This window comes from Myotis davidii, unplaced genomic scaffold (assembly GCF_000327345.1).
Source record: "Myotis davidii unplaced genomic scaffold, ASM32734v1 scaffold614, whole genome shotgun sequence".
NCBI classification, from domain to species: Eukaryota; Metazoa; Chordata; class Mammalia; order Chiroptera; family Vespertilionidae; genus Myotis; species Myotis davidii.
This window is the reverse complement of record NW_006287807.1, coordinates 83,905-99,953: the sequence shown is the minus strand read 5'-3', so window position 1 is coordinate 99,953 and position 16,049 is coordinate 83,905. Positions and strand designations below refer to the sequence as shown.

The following is a 16,049-nucleotide window of genomic DNA, read 5'->3' as shown; positions in this document are numbered from 1 at the left end:
TGTGATGTTACAATAAGAGAAGGCCATTTTCCGAGTGAGGGTGAAGCACTCAGCCACCAGTGATGCTGGCCTGATAAAGCTCCATTCTTTCCTCTAACTACAGGCCTATATCTTTGGTCCTCAGCGATTCTCTCAATTCCACTGCACACAGTGTGACTACTGGTGAACCTACCAAGGGGGTAACTGCAGGGATGACATAGTCATGCTCATGAGCTAAGAAGTTTAGGAAGCCACTGACTGTTCCTGCCTCCTTCTTCTTGATACCAGACTTCAGCCGATAGCCACTCCCCAAAAAGATAGAAGGCATACACATCTATGCACACCTGTCTAAAGTCTTTGAAATGTTTTCAAAATAAAAACACAACCCTGCAGTATGAAAATCAAAGCAACCAGAAACAGGAAACCATGAAGTGCTGTATTCCATGGAGAAGCAAAGGGAGATTTTCTATTGAGATCCGAGTTCAACAACACCGACTTGGCAGTCAGTTGGAAATGAACTCCACACCTACCACTCACTCACCGAATGCCCGACTCCTTGGTTAAGCAACGCTCTAATTCGCTAATTTATCCAATATGTTCAATGAGAAGAAGGGCAATGTCAGTCCATGACTTAAAATCTACTTGGTGACAAGGCACACCACTGTTAGCCACTGCCAGGTAAGAAAAACACTCTTGGAACAATTGTGAAATTAATCTACACGGAAATCTTCCAAAAATAATCTAAATTTAGAATATAAAAATATGTAAAACATCAAATTTCCTCTGATGATACTGGCATATATTAGGACATTTTGTAAACAATCTGACTGAGACCTAAAGCAGCAGTCAAAAGCAATAGGATAGCATTCACCTGGAAGCTTGTTAAAAGTATTGATTCCGGTGACTCCCCTAGAAATCCCAAGCTACGTCTGAATGTGAGGACTGCATTCTGTAAGCAGCATCAAGTGATTCTGTCACAGGGGTTCTCCAGATCCAGGATGAAAAGTAGTGGCCTGAGATACTGCCCCAGGTCAGCCAAAAAGCAGGAAATTGTATGAAGGTCACCACGGGCTTCACTCCTTTCCTACTTTCTCTGTAACAGCACCTTACACTTATTGTGAGCTTATAAAATGAGCTACCGGCTTCACTGAGACAAAACTGACATCAACAGACCAGGCTTCCCTAGAATGACAAGCAGAGGACATGAGGGCACGTACACAAGGAGGGTCTGGAGACCAAGCATGTCACCTTCCTGACCACAGGCAAGGGCCTGACCCATGGCAGAAATCAACTATAAATATGTTTATCAAAGGAAAACGGTCTTAGGAACAGCTACCCCTGAGGAACATCACTATTAGGGTTCTAAATACAATATTGTCTGCATTGTTAGGGCACAGGTGCCCTTAAACTAAAATGATTAATTACTCACTTTTTTTTTTTTTTTTTTGTTAATCCTCATCGAGGATATTTTTTTATTGATTTTTTACAGAGTAATTACTCACATCTTGATCTGACAGTTTTTCCACCAACATTTCTTCTAGTTCCTCCTTAATCAGCCATCTGCTGCCAATCAGGTCTCTGTTAAAATATCGCATAGATTCTCTTTTAAATTAACCATGCAATTAGAGTTATATCACAAAGGATCCCACATGTAGTAGCAATTCTTGATTGGGAAACAAATTTTTGTACTATATAGCTGTAAAATTTCATCCAAGTAAACTAATTTTCAGATATAATTTTTCACTTCCTCAATCTACTCTAGGAAAGATACTTAATCTAGCAAATATTTTGTTTGAAGAGTTAACATGCCACTGTGAAATTAATTTGATAATTAAAGCCATCATATTTCTTAAAAATTAAAAGTTCACTTGTTTTTCATAATTCACTTCACAGAAGATGCTTTGAGTGCACTGTGAATCTGCCAATGGGCTGAAGTAGTAACACATCCAAACGAAGGGCCAGGCGTGGTATTTACAACCTCAACAAGATATGCTCAAAGATTTGTGTCTTGTGCATAAGGATAAGTATGTCAATAATCAGGCCGAAATGTAAAACTGGTTGCTCAGGATGATGGATCTAATCTATCACTGTTTGCTAAATGAAAGCTCAAACCTTAAAATACTAAAAAAAAATTAAAGCATGTAACATTTAAGTGTGTAGCTATATACACAAAAATTCTGAGGCTGCCATACTCAAGTATAATTATTAAATACCATTTAGTACATAAATATGGAAAGAAGTACCATAAAAATATAATCTTAATATTTACTTTCTCTCAAACAAAAAAATCACCTACTATTTTGACCTCTAACTTTTAATGATTAATGCTGAAATACTGAACCAATTTTTAGGCTTAAGGTATGCTTTAAAAACACCAATGATAAGGGGCATGTTAGTTCAAATTTTTCATATATTTTAATAGAAGAAAAGAACTTACGTGGTTTTATCTTTTTCTGAAAACAGACCTTTGGCTTGCAACTGATTTTTATGTTTTTCTATATCGAGTATCTTTCCATATGTGTCCTGTGGCAAATAAAATACACATGGTAAAATAAGGGAGATGGTACATTACTTTTACTTTACATTTTCCCTGAGCACCCCTTACTTCAAAAGTGACCTCCTCAAATAATCCAGCTGCATAGCAAGTAATACTGAAAATGCTTTGTAAGAATACTATTTCTCATTCAAACTCAAGAATGGAAGAGTAATTTCAATGAGAATTTAGTATAATGCATACATTAACTAATTTTTAAATAACTTAATTTTTAAGTAACTGTAAGACACAACCTTAGTGAAGTTGGTAAAAACAAAACCAAACCACAAACTATTTTCCTTAGAGTCCCACAAACAGGAACAAAAATTTTCCTTAGAAAAAAATCTTCATTTATATAGCAGTATGTACTTTAAACTTCAGAGAATTAACCAGTAAAAGTTATGGCATTTACAGCTAAAATGCTTATCTCATGTATATCTATATAATATTTAAGTCCTCACTATATAGTTTGTATCTTAAAAATAGTGTTCTATTATATTTACTTTCATTATGTTTTCTTTTATTAATTTACTTTCTAAAGTCTGCGAAATGTATGGCACTTGTTAAACTGTAATACAAATAGGGGGAAATTTTCCATTTTGTTAGAACTTGGCAATACAGGTTTATCAACAAAATACATTTTCCAGGAAATGAGTTTACAACAAACAAAGTAATGCAATTGTTTCCCAATATTTTGTTTGAGCAAACTTATTTGGATTCACATCCAATATGTGAGTATTCATCTATAATTACACATAACCTACTTCACTAATACCTAACGAACAAAGAGACATTTTCAAAGAGTGAGTTAGACATGATGAGTGACGTTTTTTCCCTCGCTACTCACAACATCTTCCAATGTCATTAGCGAATGTCGGAAGACAGCTTGTTGCTGATAGAGATGCTCACCCAGATCACAGACAGTCTTAACTAATCATTTCAGATTTGAGGGGCAATTTCTTATGGGCTTTGATTAGACTGCCATGTTATATCACAATGCTGCTAGTTTGTTCTAAAAGGAAGTATCCCTTTGCCACTGTCTTTGTATTTACCACTGCTTTCATTTTATTATTAATTCAGGAACCTATTTTCAGGAATCCATTTCTCTCATGGGGGACAAAAATGTTAAAAAAAGAAAAAAGAATGTAGTGGGGACAGGGGACATATGTAACATTTTCAATAATAAAGAATTAAAAAAAAAAAGAGAGGAATGTAAACACAGAGCCTTTGAGTTTCACAAATACAGATGAGAAAAGCCGAGGCTAACTCTGTGGGCTGAGACTTCCCATGATAAGGATGTAAAAGTTCATTTCTTGTGGCCGCGGAGACTCAGCAGAGCGCTTTTGTTCTGTTTTCAGCAGGGCTAGCAGAACTGACAGCTCATGAGAGACAAGAAAAGCAGCAGAAAGAAGAGAAGCAGCAGTCTGAAGCTATGACACGGGCTGAGCTACAGATTCTAACGGTGGACATGAGTATTCCAGAGTGAAACACCTACTAGTTCAGGAATTGTAAAGGTCAGGACAGCAGTAGCATCCAAGCCTAAGACTGGTTAGAAATGTAACTTCTCGCCCTCGCTGGTTTGCTTAATGGTTAGAGCGTTGGCCTGCAGACCAAAGGGTCCGGGCCCTGGTGGGGGCTCATACAGGAGGCAACCAATCGATGTGTTTCTCTCTGTCTTTCCCTCTATTCCACTCTCCCTAAAAATCAATGGAAAAATATCCTCAGGTGAGGATTAACCAAAATAATTAAAAAAAAGAAATGTCACTTCACAGGCCCTTCACCAGACTTTCTGAAAAGGAACCTGGCAAGGCCAGTGATGTTAATGATGCCCCCAAGAGATGTGTGGTCACGCTTGGATCTGTACACTAGACCTGTCGAGAGCCGGGTTCGATGCGACAGCAAGAGGACAAAGTAAGTTAATCTGCTTCTAGTGTCCTATTAAGGATAACCATCTCTACAACCACAGCCAAAGTACAAATCCATCAGCTGTAGCAGCAGCAGAACGTATGTGAACCATCTGTCCAACTAAAGAAAGCAAAAGCTAACGTGAACCCTCACAGATAAACATGTTCCTGCTATTCAACTTAAAATTTTACAACTGCCTCCCACACACTGGTAAGCCTCATTTGACTGTGGTTAGGGAACCTCTGAATCATTTCTAAAGGATCAATAGTGGGTTGTGACCCTAATTGAATAGCATATCAGAAAAACTTCTATGCACTTGTTTTGAGAAAGCAATTCTCAAGTGCCCTGAACGGGTAAAATAAAAGGCAAAGTGTCTGAAGTGGACAGACACAGTACAAACAGCATCACACCGGGTGCCGGACCCCAGCCAGACTGCCATGTTTGGGGATACTGGTAAAAGGATGGTGCTAGTTAAGATTCTGAGTGCAGCCCTAACCGGTTTGGCTCAGTGGATGGAGCGTAGTCAGCCAGTGAACTGAAGGGTCTGGGGTTCAATTCCAGTCAAGGGCATGTACCTTGATTGCAAGCTCAATCCCCGGCCCTGGTCAGGACACGTATGGAGGGCAACCAATCGATGTCTCTCTCTCTCCCCATCCCTTCCACTCTCTCTAAAAATCAATGGAAAAATATCTTCAGGTGAGGATTAACAAAAAAAGAAAAAAAAAGATTCTGAGTGGGTAAGTCACAGATGTTGTGTCTTTCAGATCTAGCTAAGGAAACATAAATCCAAGAGAACACCACCAATAGTAATAAGATACTCTCTCCTTTTTGTGAGGGTCTATTTAATTTTCTGGAATAACCAAGCCAACTAAAATAAAATTAACTGACCTGCTTCACAGGAAAGTTTCAAGTCAAAGTTTGGGCTGCTAAACTCATCATCATTTTCAGGTGACTTTTGAGCAATTTTTACTTTAAGTCCATATTTTTCTTACTGTTTTCTTTCACTATGCCATTACCATCCAGTGTTCCACTTGGCTCCATAATAATTTATAAATAGTGCAAGTAAAATAATTAGAAAAATATGAGAAAATAGCAAAGTTCATGTCAAATATCAAGCATGGTAAATTTTGTTCATTTATGACAAATGTTAACACTTTGATGGCTGCAATCTGTCAAATTACATAATACTCATTACGTGTACTTCTTCAAATAGGGAAATATATGTAAACTAGTTAGCACAGTGCCTGACCTATGCTAATGGGCAAGAAATGGCAGCAGTGGTGACGTTTGACATCTGGGAGCCTAATAATGGAGAAACGATCTTCCTGGTGCACCATTTCTATTTTTCTTTTTTTTTCTACATAATACAACCATTCCTGAAATTCTATCTTGGTTAGAAACAACAGTTCTCTGGAAAGTAGACTCTATTGCTTCAACTCCCTGAAGATATGTGTACTAATTTACATAAAAAAATTCTTGAGGGTATAAAATATGCCAGGAACTGTCAATATCACAGATTATCACTGGTAGCTTTTGGTATACTGTTAAATTTCCACTTAATTTTTAAGGGACACTAGAGAATTAGTATGACACTAAGTTTGTATACTGTATTTAATAGTATCTTTTTAAAATGACAGGAATAACCCAGATGTGAAATGCTGAATCATTAATCACAGTTATGATTAATATTTCATAAAATCAAAGTGAGCCTATCTACCCTTGTGCCATCAGATTTCCATAATGCATGAGTCAAATTTAGAAGGTGCCTAATTTGAACATACCAGATGCTCAGGTTCAGGAAAGAAGTGCTTAAAACTAAACCCTTCTGAGCAGTATGATTTTTGGTCTAAAAAAAGCTGATTTTAGTCTTCTAAAACCTGAGTTGGTTGTATTAATCATGTAGAAATTCCAAATTTAGGAAGGGTAAACAAATAACGTTTCTTGGGAGAATGTTATAGGAAAAGTCAACTGAATTTTGATGTACTTATTTACAGTTAACATACTACTAATAATTACCATCTTAGATACTAGACACAAACAAAAAAGTAACACAGTTAAAATTACATATTTGTGTTTTTTATCACAGAAAATCAATTTCCTAAATAACATTTTTCTAGATTTTATGGTTACTGGCATATACAAAATCAAATGAGATAAATATAAATATAATTCATTTACCATAGTTTCTGCTATTTATCTAAAGTTCCAAGCAACATAGTTCTTTTGTATACTCTTGCTATCACTCTGTGAAAACAATATGCTATGCAGTTTACACATCATACAGTGCTAGTCAGCATAAAAAGGGAAATAGACTCTTATACATGGCATACAGAAAAGTACTTTGGGAAAGCACACACAGGAGTAATTACATAAAAAAGCTTGTAACTCTCATACCATATACTTTTACTATTCAAAGTAAGGCTTCACCACATATTATAATAACAATTATACCATTATAAGAGTAATCTGATTAAAACCACAGAAGCAATAAGTTGAATCAGCTTTTAAAATTTAATTTTTAATCGTTACATTTAGTACATGCAAGATATAAAATGGTAATTATTCTAATGCATATTAAAGATACTTCAGGAACAGCAGTTTCTATTGCTGAGTTAATTCCTGAATTGACTCCTGCTGTCAAGAAGTCTTAAAACAGCCCATGAAATGCCAGCATCCGTCTGTAGCTTTCTAAAACCAACCCCTTTACATAGTGTAGGTATTCCGTAACACCTCACGGTGAGAAGGCTGTTTTAATTCCATTTTTACAGATACAAGCAGAACATCAAGAACTTTCAATATTCATCGCAAGGTTACAAAGATGTGAAGGAAGTGAGGCCTGTGACTGCAGGTCCCAGGAGAGGGCTTTCAGAGTCTGGAGTCTTCACCCGAGGAGCCCACACCGCTCCTGGCTGCTCTCCACACGCCTGCACACGACCACAGAAGGCCACACCAGTCACTTAAACTGGAGGATTTTTAAAGAAGCCTTCTTTCAAAAGGCAGCAAATCTTGATTACGCGTAAGTTATCGGAATTAGAATTACTTGGTTTTGTTCCAGATTTTTTTTTAATTCAGCAGAGTAGTTTAATATATAATGATCTACGTATTCCCTAATTTTATACTTTTATTGGAGTAAAAATTTCATCTGTGACTATGTGATTCCTTCAATTTATAAAAATACTTTGAAAATACTCCATTGTTTACTGTAAAACTTGCCCTAAACTATCAATGAGATTTCTATAAGATGATTATTCCCACGGCAGTTTTTAGAGCTGCCTAATCTTACCTTAAAGCCTGGGGAGGGGAGCGCATGTAAAATTTCAATGAACTCTTACTGCATTTGACAGCTTAGCGTTTTAATACGCTTTCCAGGCTCCCCAAGCACTAGTTTCCCTGAATTTTTAAAAGGCGTTCTGGGCAGGAAGGGCTCCGGACCCAGCATGTTTCAGCAGCAGTGTGTTAACGCCACATGTTTCTTCACTGAATGACTTCACAGAGCTGCTCACACTAATAAGTATCTTTTTATTAGTTTCTCAGTCTGCCGCCTCCCCACACTAACTTAACTTCAGAGACCCTTTCTTGGAGATTATTTTATAACCTGTGTGCCTCAGAAAACACGTTGGGAAAGCTGCATATAAACATGGGGACATAATGAATCATATTTTACAAACGGGTTCCCACTTCAGAGTGAAATAATCACCCCCTATAATGAGTTTTAGATAATTTCCAACTCATTTTTTTGTGAGTGAATTTTAAAAATTTCAGAAATGTATGTATTAATAAAATGAGTCAATCTGAATTAACATTTTTCTGAAAATCTAAGGACCTGAGGTCAAACTCAACCATGACTACCTAGGTGGCCTTGCTCAGGATTGCAGCCCACTCTCCCCTTCACCACTGGGCTCGGTTGGCCCGTACAGGCTGCAACTGCTGCGAACGAGGGGTACCCCTGGCAGGCTGGTGCACCCAAAGAGCACATCCTTCTGGCCTATCCCTTACTGGTCCCTCACCTAGACCCCAGCCACTCACAACGCTGTTGCTCAATGGCTTAATAACATTGCACAGACATCCCTCTTCAACAAGTCTTCCCTTTCCTCTACACTTCTGCTCAGCTGTTCTAGGAAACTTCTTTTCTTCTTCCTCTTGTTCTTCATTCTGCTCCTGAAACCCTAAACTGAAACTCTTAAGTCATGTCTAAAAAGTATACAAGTTCTATTGGTAAGTGGCTGTTAAAGAAACAGAAAGCCTTCCATTTGGGTGAAAAAGACAGATGAGCAGTGCCATCAGGGCTGGAGCTCCCTCTTCAGTTCTCACCACCCTTCGAGAGACTCTTGAAGTCTCCTGCTTCTTCTTACTTAAAGGACGGTTTATTGCTTAAGGAATCAGCTGCTAGCACTGTTTTATATTTCTTTTCACTACACATGGACATCATATTCGCTATATTATAAGTGGCATGTTACCAACTTTCCCAGGAATGTGAAGCAGCATATCACTGTCCATAGTAAAATGCAGTTCTAACTCACCTGCTAACGAACTTTCAGAATGTAACACGCAAGTTGGAGACCCCATGGATCAGCAAACTTTCCCTCACTTTATTCTTTCCTATACTTCATTTCAATGGAACAATAAATTGCTTCTTGCTTTTCATCTTCATCTTCCCTCAAAAATCTCCCTGCTTCTCCACAAAAATTAGATGGTCCAATTATAGGCCAACTGGACAGTGTTCACCAAAGCATTATATATCCTTAACTGTAAGCTGTATCAGGACTCCCTTCTATTAGTTGCTATAATGTAATATATAGGCTTAACATGCAAGCAGAGACTAAATACTAAAAGGAAGACTGGCACAGAGGACAGGATGGTTAGATGGCACCAGAAAGGTCTCCTATCAGAACTGCACACATGCTCTAGGCCTGTGTCTTTGTGTCAGAAAGCTTGGCCGATGACTGCCATGCTTCAGTTGGGAAAACTGATATGGCTCAGTATCTTATACATCCTCACGTGAAAAGCAATTGTATCAACAAAAAGAAATGGAAACAACAATCATTCATTTGCAAGTGCTTAACGCTCAGAGGCTCTGGGGCCTACCGCCTTGCTGCAGAGAATGGAACAGCAGCCCCACCACCAAGAGAGGGCAGAACAAAGGAGAGAGCAAACACGTGAAGCAGTTTCCATTTTCACTGTTTTACTTTATGTGCAGTGAGCCCACCAGTCCTGTAAGCCCACCAGAAAGCACTGAGTCACATGCTATTTAAAGCAGCAAACCGGATCTGAGATGATGTTGGTCTGCATGATCTTGGAAACGAGACTGGTGTGACTAGAGCTGTAATTAGTAAGTGCCACAGATGATGCTAAAGTGATGGGCATACATTTAGGAAAACATTTATCCTTTTCCCCATACATATAATTACTTTAAAATTCCATAAAACACATTGTTGAAAATACAAGGTTTTATGATTATTTGAATTAAAATTAAAATGCTCAAGTTAACCCCAAATATCTGTAATTCCTATCTGTAAACTGTTCTGATCAGCAATAAAACCAAACCTAACCCCCATACAGTTTGGGAAGTTCAAAACACCCAAGAAAACAAACTGACCTAAAATTACAGAATTTAACTGAAATATAAAAGCCAAAGAACTCTCCTATATGTAACAGGAACCACATTACTCAAAAAGAAAGTTTAGTAATCAGATGTAATTTGACTTTTCAGTCAGAGTATGCTATTTTATCCACTGAGAAACTAACCAGTTTCTTGAGCAATACCTTTTTAAAAGACATAAACAAAAATAAAGTTAGGCCTCTCTTACAATGTGTAATTTCTTCATTATGATGGAATGCAGCAAAACATCTTGCCCTTGGGTTGCTCAGTTTCAGCCAAAACAAACGCAAATGGCTTGTGGGCTGACAGCTGTTTGATAAGGCGCCTGCACAAGACCTGCATGCTTTACTTTCTCCCGTGAAACTTGGGATGAAAGGCAGAAGGCAGGAAGGGAATTAATGTAGCATACAGTCTAAAGGCAATGCTACAGCCGTGATTAAGTAGAAAAGTTAAAAGGCACAGATTTTCCACAGCTTCGCTGCGTGCAACCCATCCGTGTAACAAGTTGACAGGCCTAGCGCGTCAGCTCCATCATCTCCTCCGACAGCTAAAACGCAGCACTGCATCCCTTTTCAGAGAAAATTTGCGTCTGCACCATGAAGCGTTGTACATTATTTCTTAGCACTGCAGGGGGCTTAAGTCCATATGGAACCTTCACAAATATTACCACAGATCAAACCAGCGGCGTCTGCAGGCAGATTTGACATACCTATTTAAATGAACAGCAGGGGTCCTTGGGCAGCCTCGGGCTGTGCAGAGACAACCTCAGCGGAACGCCTGCGCCTCAGCTCCATTACTCAGCAAAGATACACTCTACATTTATCATTCATTTCATTTCTGCCAGGGCAAGAAGCTCATTTGCCCAAGGTCAACAAAAATGAAAATAAGGTTTTCTTTTTTTCTCCCCCAAGAAATAAATATACCTGACAAGTGAGGATTTTGTCCTTTGGGTTTCAGTCCTAAAGAGCAGAGGAAATGTGTGCATGGGATTCAAGCAACCTGAAATCAATGGGGGAGGTGGGGGAGGTAGGGGAGGAGGGGACGGGACCCAATAAATACTCTAAAAAGTCATACAGTAAATGAAGTAAAACTTGACATGTTCTAAGAATGAAATGGGTTCTGTTGCTCAAACCTGGATATTGGCATCCAGGTCTCCCCAGTAGTTATTCTGGGGAATTCCTGAGTTTACGCATTATCACACATTTTAACTCTGAAAAGGAAACTTCCAGGATACTCCAATGCAGGTGGAAGTCAACGTAATAAAATAATTTCTTGGGTCCTTTTTCAAGTCTTGCTAGACTCATATACTGCATAAGTCTATGAGGAGCAACAACTGTACCTAAGTAACAAAGTACAGTTAACTGTCTGGCTCTCTCCCAAGGTGCCTTGCAGCTCCCGCCACACTCCATAGACATTCACACAGACTCGGCCTGCCCAGCCTCACGTTTTACCTGGACTGCACTGCACATACACGCACTATGGCTAAGGGAGCAGCTATCTCCTATCAGTAAAAGCATTTGAAAGACAAACCATTCTGTTATAAATTCTATAATGTTTATCTTTAGAAAAATGAATAAAAATATAAAGCTTTTAACATACTGTCTTACCTCTAAAAGTCTTATTTTTGTCCATTATGAACCATTCTAGGTACACCGTGAAGCTTAGCAAAATCTCTGGTATAATCAGTTACTTAGCTTACAGTTCCTATTATTTATCATAAATGTTAATATACTTACATGCATTAATGAGTAGTATGACTGCTTGCCAGTATAAAAGAGATAATGAAATGGACGGCCATCTTCTCCCCATTGGGTTGCTGATAAAAAGCCAGATGAAAACAAATAAATGAATAAAATTCACGGAAAGGGACCAAATAGATGTATTTAATTGCAGTTATGAGACACATTAGTAATTCTGATTAACTTTTAAATTAACAAAAACATTAATATTTAAAATTTTAATATTTAGTTTAGCAAGTTTAACATATAAATATTTAGGCTACTTATTTAATACCCATTGACATAAAACAATGTATTTGAGTAACTATTCTAAATATCTCACCATGAGAATTTCTATAACTTCTTAAAAATAAACACACATAAAATAGCCAAAATCATCCGGTTAGGACAAAAATATTTTGGTGTGACTGCAAATACAATGCACTCCCATATTCTTAAAAACAAAAACTGCTAGTCAATAATGTACTTCATTCAGAAAATTAGAAACAGGCATAATAAAAAAAAGTGGATTTTTCCATGCCACATGATTTATTTCAACTATGACAACATACCTCCAAACGTTTAAAATGTCTAAAACTGAAGCGGCCCCCAAAAGGTGCTATGTGTAATTCCCTTTAAAATACAGATGGCCATTCACCTCTAACAAACACCACACAAACTGTGAGTGGAGTCCCTGTAGTAAATAAATCAAACACCAACTCCAGCCCCTGGCCAATGTTCCTCTTGTTTCTGTTAACAAGTTGTAGGAACTCTAATATGTTAAAAATTATACTCCTCTGTCCATTACATAAGTTGTAAACTCTCTTCTCCCAATCTGTCACTTGCCTTTTCATTGTGTTTGTGGTGTCTTTCATAATTGAAAAGTTTAACATATATGTTTTTGTAGAATCTGTCACTTTTTCTCTAATGCAGTGTTTCTCAAATGTTTTTTCATTATCAACCCTTTTAAGGAGCTTTTTTAGACTTTTTTTCCTAATTGCCTCCTTCTCTATGAAATTTTAATACCAAACACACTGCATATCGGTTGATGTGTATTGTGGTGGCCCTTCAGAGAGCCGAAACCTTGTAATAGCTGAGATTTTTTTCACTTCCTCTGAACCAATTTATTCCCCTTTAGGCTCAACATCACTCCCATTGAGAAAGCATGTTTTTAAGACCGTGTGCTTACTAAAAATTATTTTCCTATACTCTGAAATTTTTTTCATGTTTAGAAATTTAATCTACCTGGAATTTACATTTGTGAGACAGAAATGTAACTATTTTGCCCACCAAGGTGAGTCATTACTCATTAGTTTTTAAAATACTATACTTTCTGTTGAAATGCCACCTGAACAACATATAAGTAATCTTTCCCTTCTGAGGGTAACTGGTATTACACATGGGCCACTTTAAGTGAATACACTTGAAAAGAAGACCAAACTTTCACAGTAACTGGTAAAAAAGAAATCCTGATAGAGTTCAGCTTGAAAAATAAAACAAGATTCTTATTCGTCAATGTTTTGAGGATGAATTAAATAGTTCTCCAACATCTCCATCATAGATTGCAAATTTTTCAATATTTATAACTTTACTATGCAATACATTTTCATTACACTGTTAAAGCAATCAGTTAAAAATAAAAATGACCAAGAAAGACAAACATCATGGCCACATATGAGACTTTACTGTAAAGCTTGGAGGAATTTTGAGTTGGGTCTCATTTCATGTGAGTGTTTGAGTGTGTATGTGTATATTTTATTTCATAAAGTATGCATGTATATACACATATGTATATACATATATATGTATGTATCCTATATAATAAAAGAGAAACATGCAAATTGACCATCCCTCTGCTACACTCAAGCCATGCCCACCAACCAATCAGGAGCAAGTATGAAAATTAACACAACTAAGATGGCGGAGGCCATGGAGCTTGAGCGAGCAGAAGGCTTGGGTTGCCCCCGGCAATGGAGGAGGAAGCCAAGCATCCCGCCTGCTCTGGCCGGCCCTGGGCTCTGCTCAAGGCTACAAAGTTTCAATTATAGAAGATAAATAAATCCCAGATACCTGCTTCCAGCCCGCCCTGGCCTCCACTCAAAGAGAGGCTGGGAACCTGGGTTGCTAGGGGCAACCCAGGCTTCCAGCCGGACCTGGATTCTGCTCAAGGCTACAAAGTTTCAATTATAGACGATAAATAAAACCCAAACCAAAAAAAAAAAAGAAAAAGAAAAAGAAAGAAAGAAAAAAAGGAGAGGCTGGGAGCTTGGGTCGCCGGGGGGCATGGGCAACCTGTAAACAGCCATCAGCCCATCACCCAGGCTGGCCAGGAACCCCTGCGGGACCCCCACCCTGATCCGGGACACCCTTCAGGGCAAACCAGCCGGCCCCCACCTGTGCACCAGGCCTCTATCCTATATGATAAAAGGGTAATATGCAAACTGACCCAAACAGCAGAACAACTGGGAATGACTGGTCACTATGACACACACTGACCACCAGGGGGCAGATGCTCAATGCAGGAGCTGTCCCCTGGTGGTCAGTGTGCTCCCACAGGAGGAGCTCTGCTCAGCCACAAGCCCGGCTGACGGCTGCCAGCACAGTGGTGGTGATGGGAGCCTTTTCCGCCTCCTCAGCAGCTCTAAGGATGTCCAACTACAGCTTAGGCCTGCTCCCCACTGGCAAGTGGACATCCCTCGAGGGCTCCCGCACTGTCAAAGCGATGTCTGCCAGCTTAGGCCTGATCCCCCAGGAAGTGGGCCTAAGCCAGCAGGTGGACATTCCCCGAGGGGTCCCAGACTGCGAGAGGGCACAGGCCGGGCTGAGGGAATCCCCCCACCTCAGTGCACAAATTTTTGTGCACTGGGCCTCTAGTGTATATATATAGACTTTATTTCATTCAATCTAAGATGTCACAGATTTCAAGATGTCCCATCATGCATCTTTTACAAAGAGAGAAGAAAACCTGATGGCATGCTTCATAGTTTACATTAATTGTATAATGAATCCTGTTATCAAAGATTAGAGGCCCAGTACACGAATTTGTGCACAGATGGGGTCCGGCCAGCTGGCCCCAATCGGGAGGATTGGGGTTGAGCCTGTTGGGAGGAGGAGATGGTGGGAGGTTGGCTGACTGGCCCTGATCAGGGTGGGGGGCCGATCTGGGGGGAGGGCCTGCGGGAGGTTGGTCGGCTGTCCCCAGCCCCTATTGGGATGAGGGGGACAATCAGGGGCAGGGCCAGCCAGGAGGAGGTGCTGCAGGCCTATGAGGGTGGTGGGGGCCCATCAGGAGTGGGGCCAATTGGGGAGAGGGGCTGCGAAAGGTTGGCCGGCCAACCCTGCCCCGTATTGGGGTTGGGGGTGCAATCAGAAGTGGGGCCAAGTGGAGGGAGGGGCTGCGGGCCTATCATGGTGGGGTGGGCCTATCGTGGGCAGGGCTGGTGGGGAGAAAGGCGGGGGTGGCATTTGGCTGCTGGCCCCGCCCTTGATGGGGTGGGAGAGTCCAATCGGGGTGGGGAGGCTGCGGGGAGGGGTTGTGGGAGGTTACCCATCAGCCCCACCCCCTGGTCAGGCCGGTTTGCTAGTCACAGCGGACGTCATAGCGACGGGTCGTTACAGTTGTTATATATATATGTTAAAATTTGAAAAACCATGTCTTAGAACTCACAAAATAAGGCATAAACAACTGTTGACACCAAATACTCTAATTTGGTCTTCTCTACACCACTACCGCCATTTAATTAAAATTACCTTTTTGCTGCATTTTGATACCTGGTAGGCTAAGCTTCTATCATTATTCTCATTTCTTTTTAAAAACATCTTGCTGCTTCTTGCACATTTACTCTTTAAAATAAACTTTACAAGTTTCTCCCAAAAGTCCTATCAGGACTTTGATCATGAAAATTATATTAAAGTAGCTTGCAATCTTTCTTTACACAAGCATGAAATTATTTTCCATGTATTTAGACGTTCACTTATGACTGACCTTTTAAGTTTTAGAATCTAAATAAAAGAGAATAATCTAATAAAAGAGAAACATGGTAATTGGCATACGACCGCTACCCTTTTCATTGGCTAATCAGCGAGATAATGCAAATTAACTGTCAGCCAAGATGGCGGCCGGCAGCCAGGCAGCTTGAAACTAACATGAGGCTTGCTTGCCTCAATGACAGAGGACTCCAAACATTCCCCGCCTGCAGCTGCAGGCTTCTGAGCCTGCAGTTTGAAACATTTTAACAAATACCGCCAGACTTCAGCCAGCAGGATCGCAACATTGTATGCAAAGGCCAGAAACCTACTTTCAGCATTTTATTCC

General features: G+C 39.6%; 1 protein-coding gene across 1 annotated transcript in view; it reads right to left on the bottom strand.

The window, feature by feature from the left end:
• The window catches only part of MRPS9 (mitochondrial ribosomal protein S9), an 80,969-nt gene that overhangs the window by 7,447 nt on the left and 57,473 nt on the right, over positions 1-16,049 (bottom strand). Inside the window, exons 5-7 of the mRNA XM_015561180.1 lie at positions 11,753-11,832; positions 2,417-2,502; positions 1,482-1,557 (exon numbers count right to left, since the gene is read on the bottom strand). Coding sequence (XP_015416666.1) covers positions 1,482-1,557; positions 2,417-2,502; positions 11,753-11,832 — 242 coding nt within the window. The remainder of the gene's footprint in view (positions 1-1,481; positions 1,558-2,416; positions 2,503-11,752; positions 11,833-16,049) is intronic.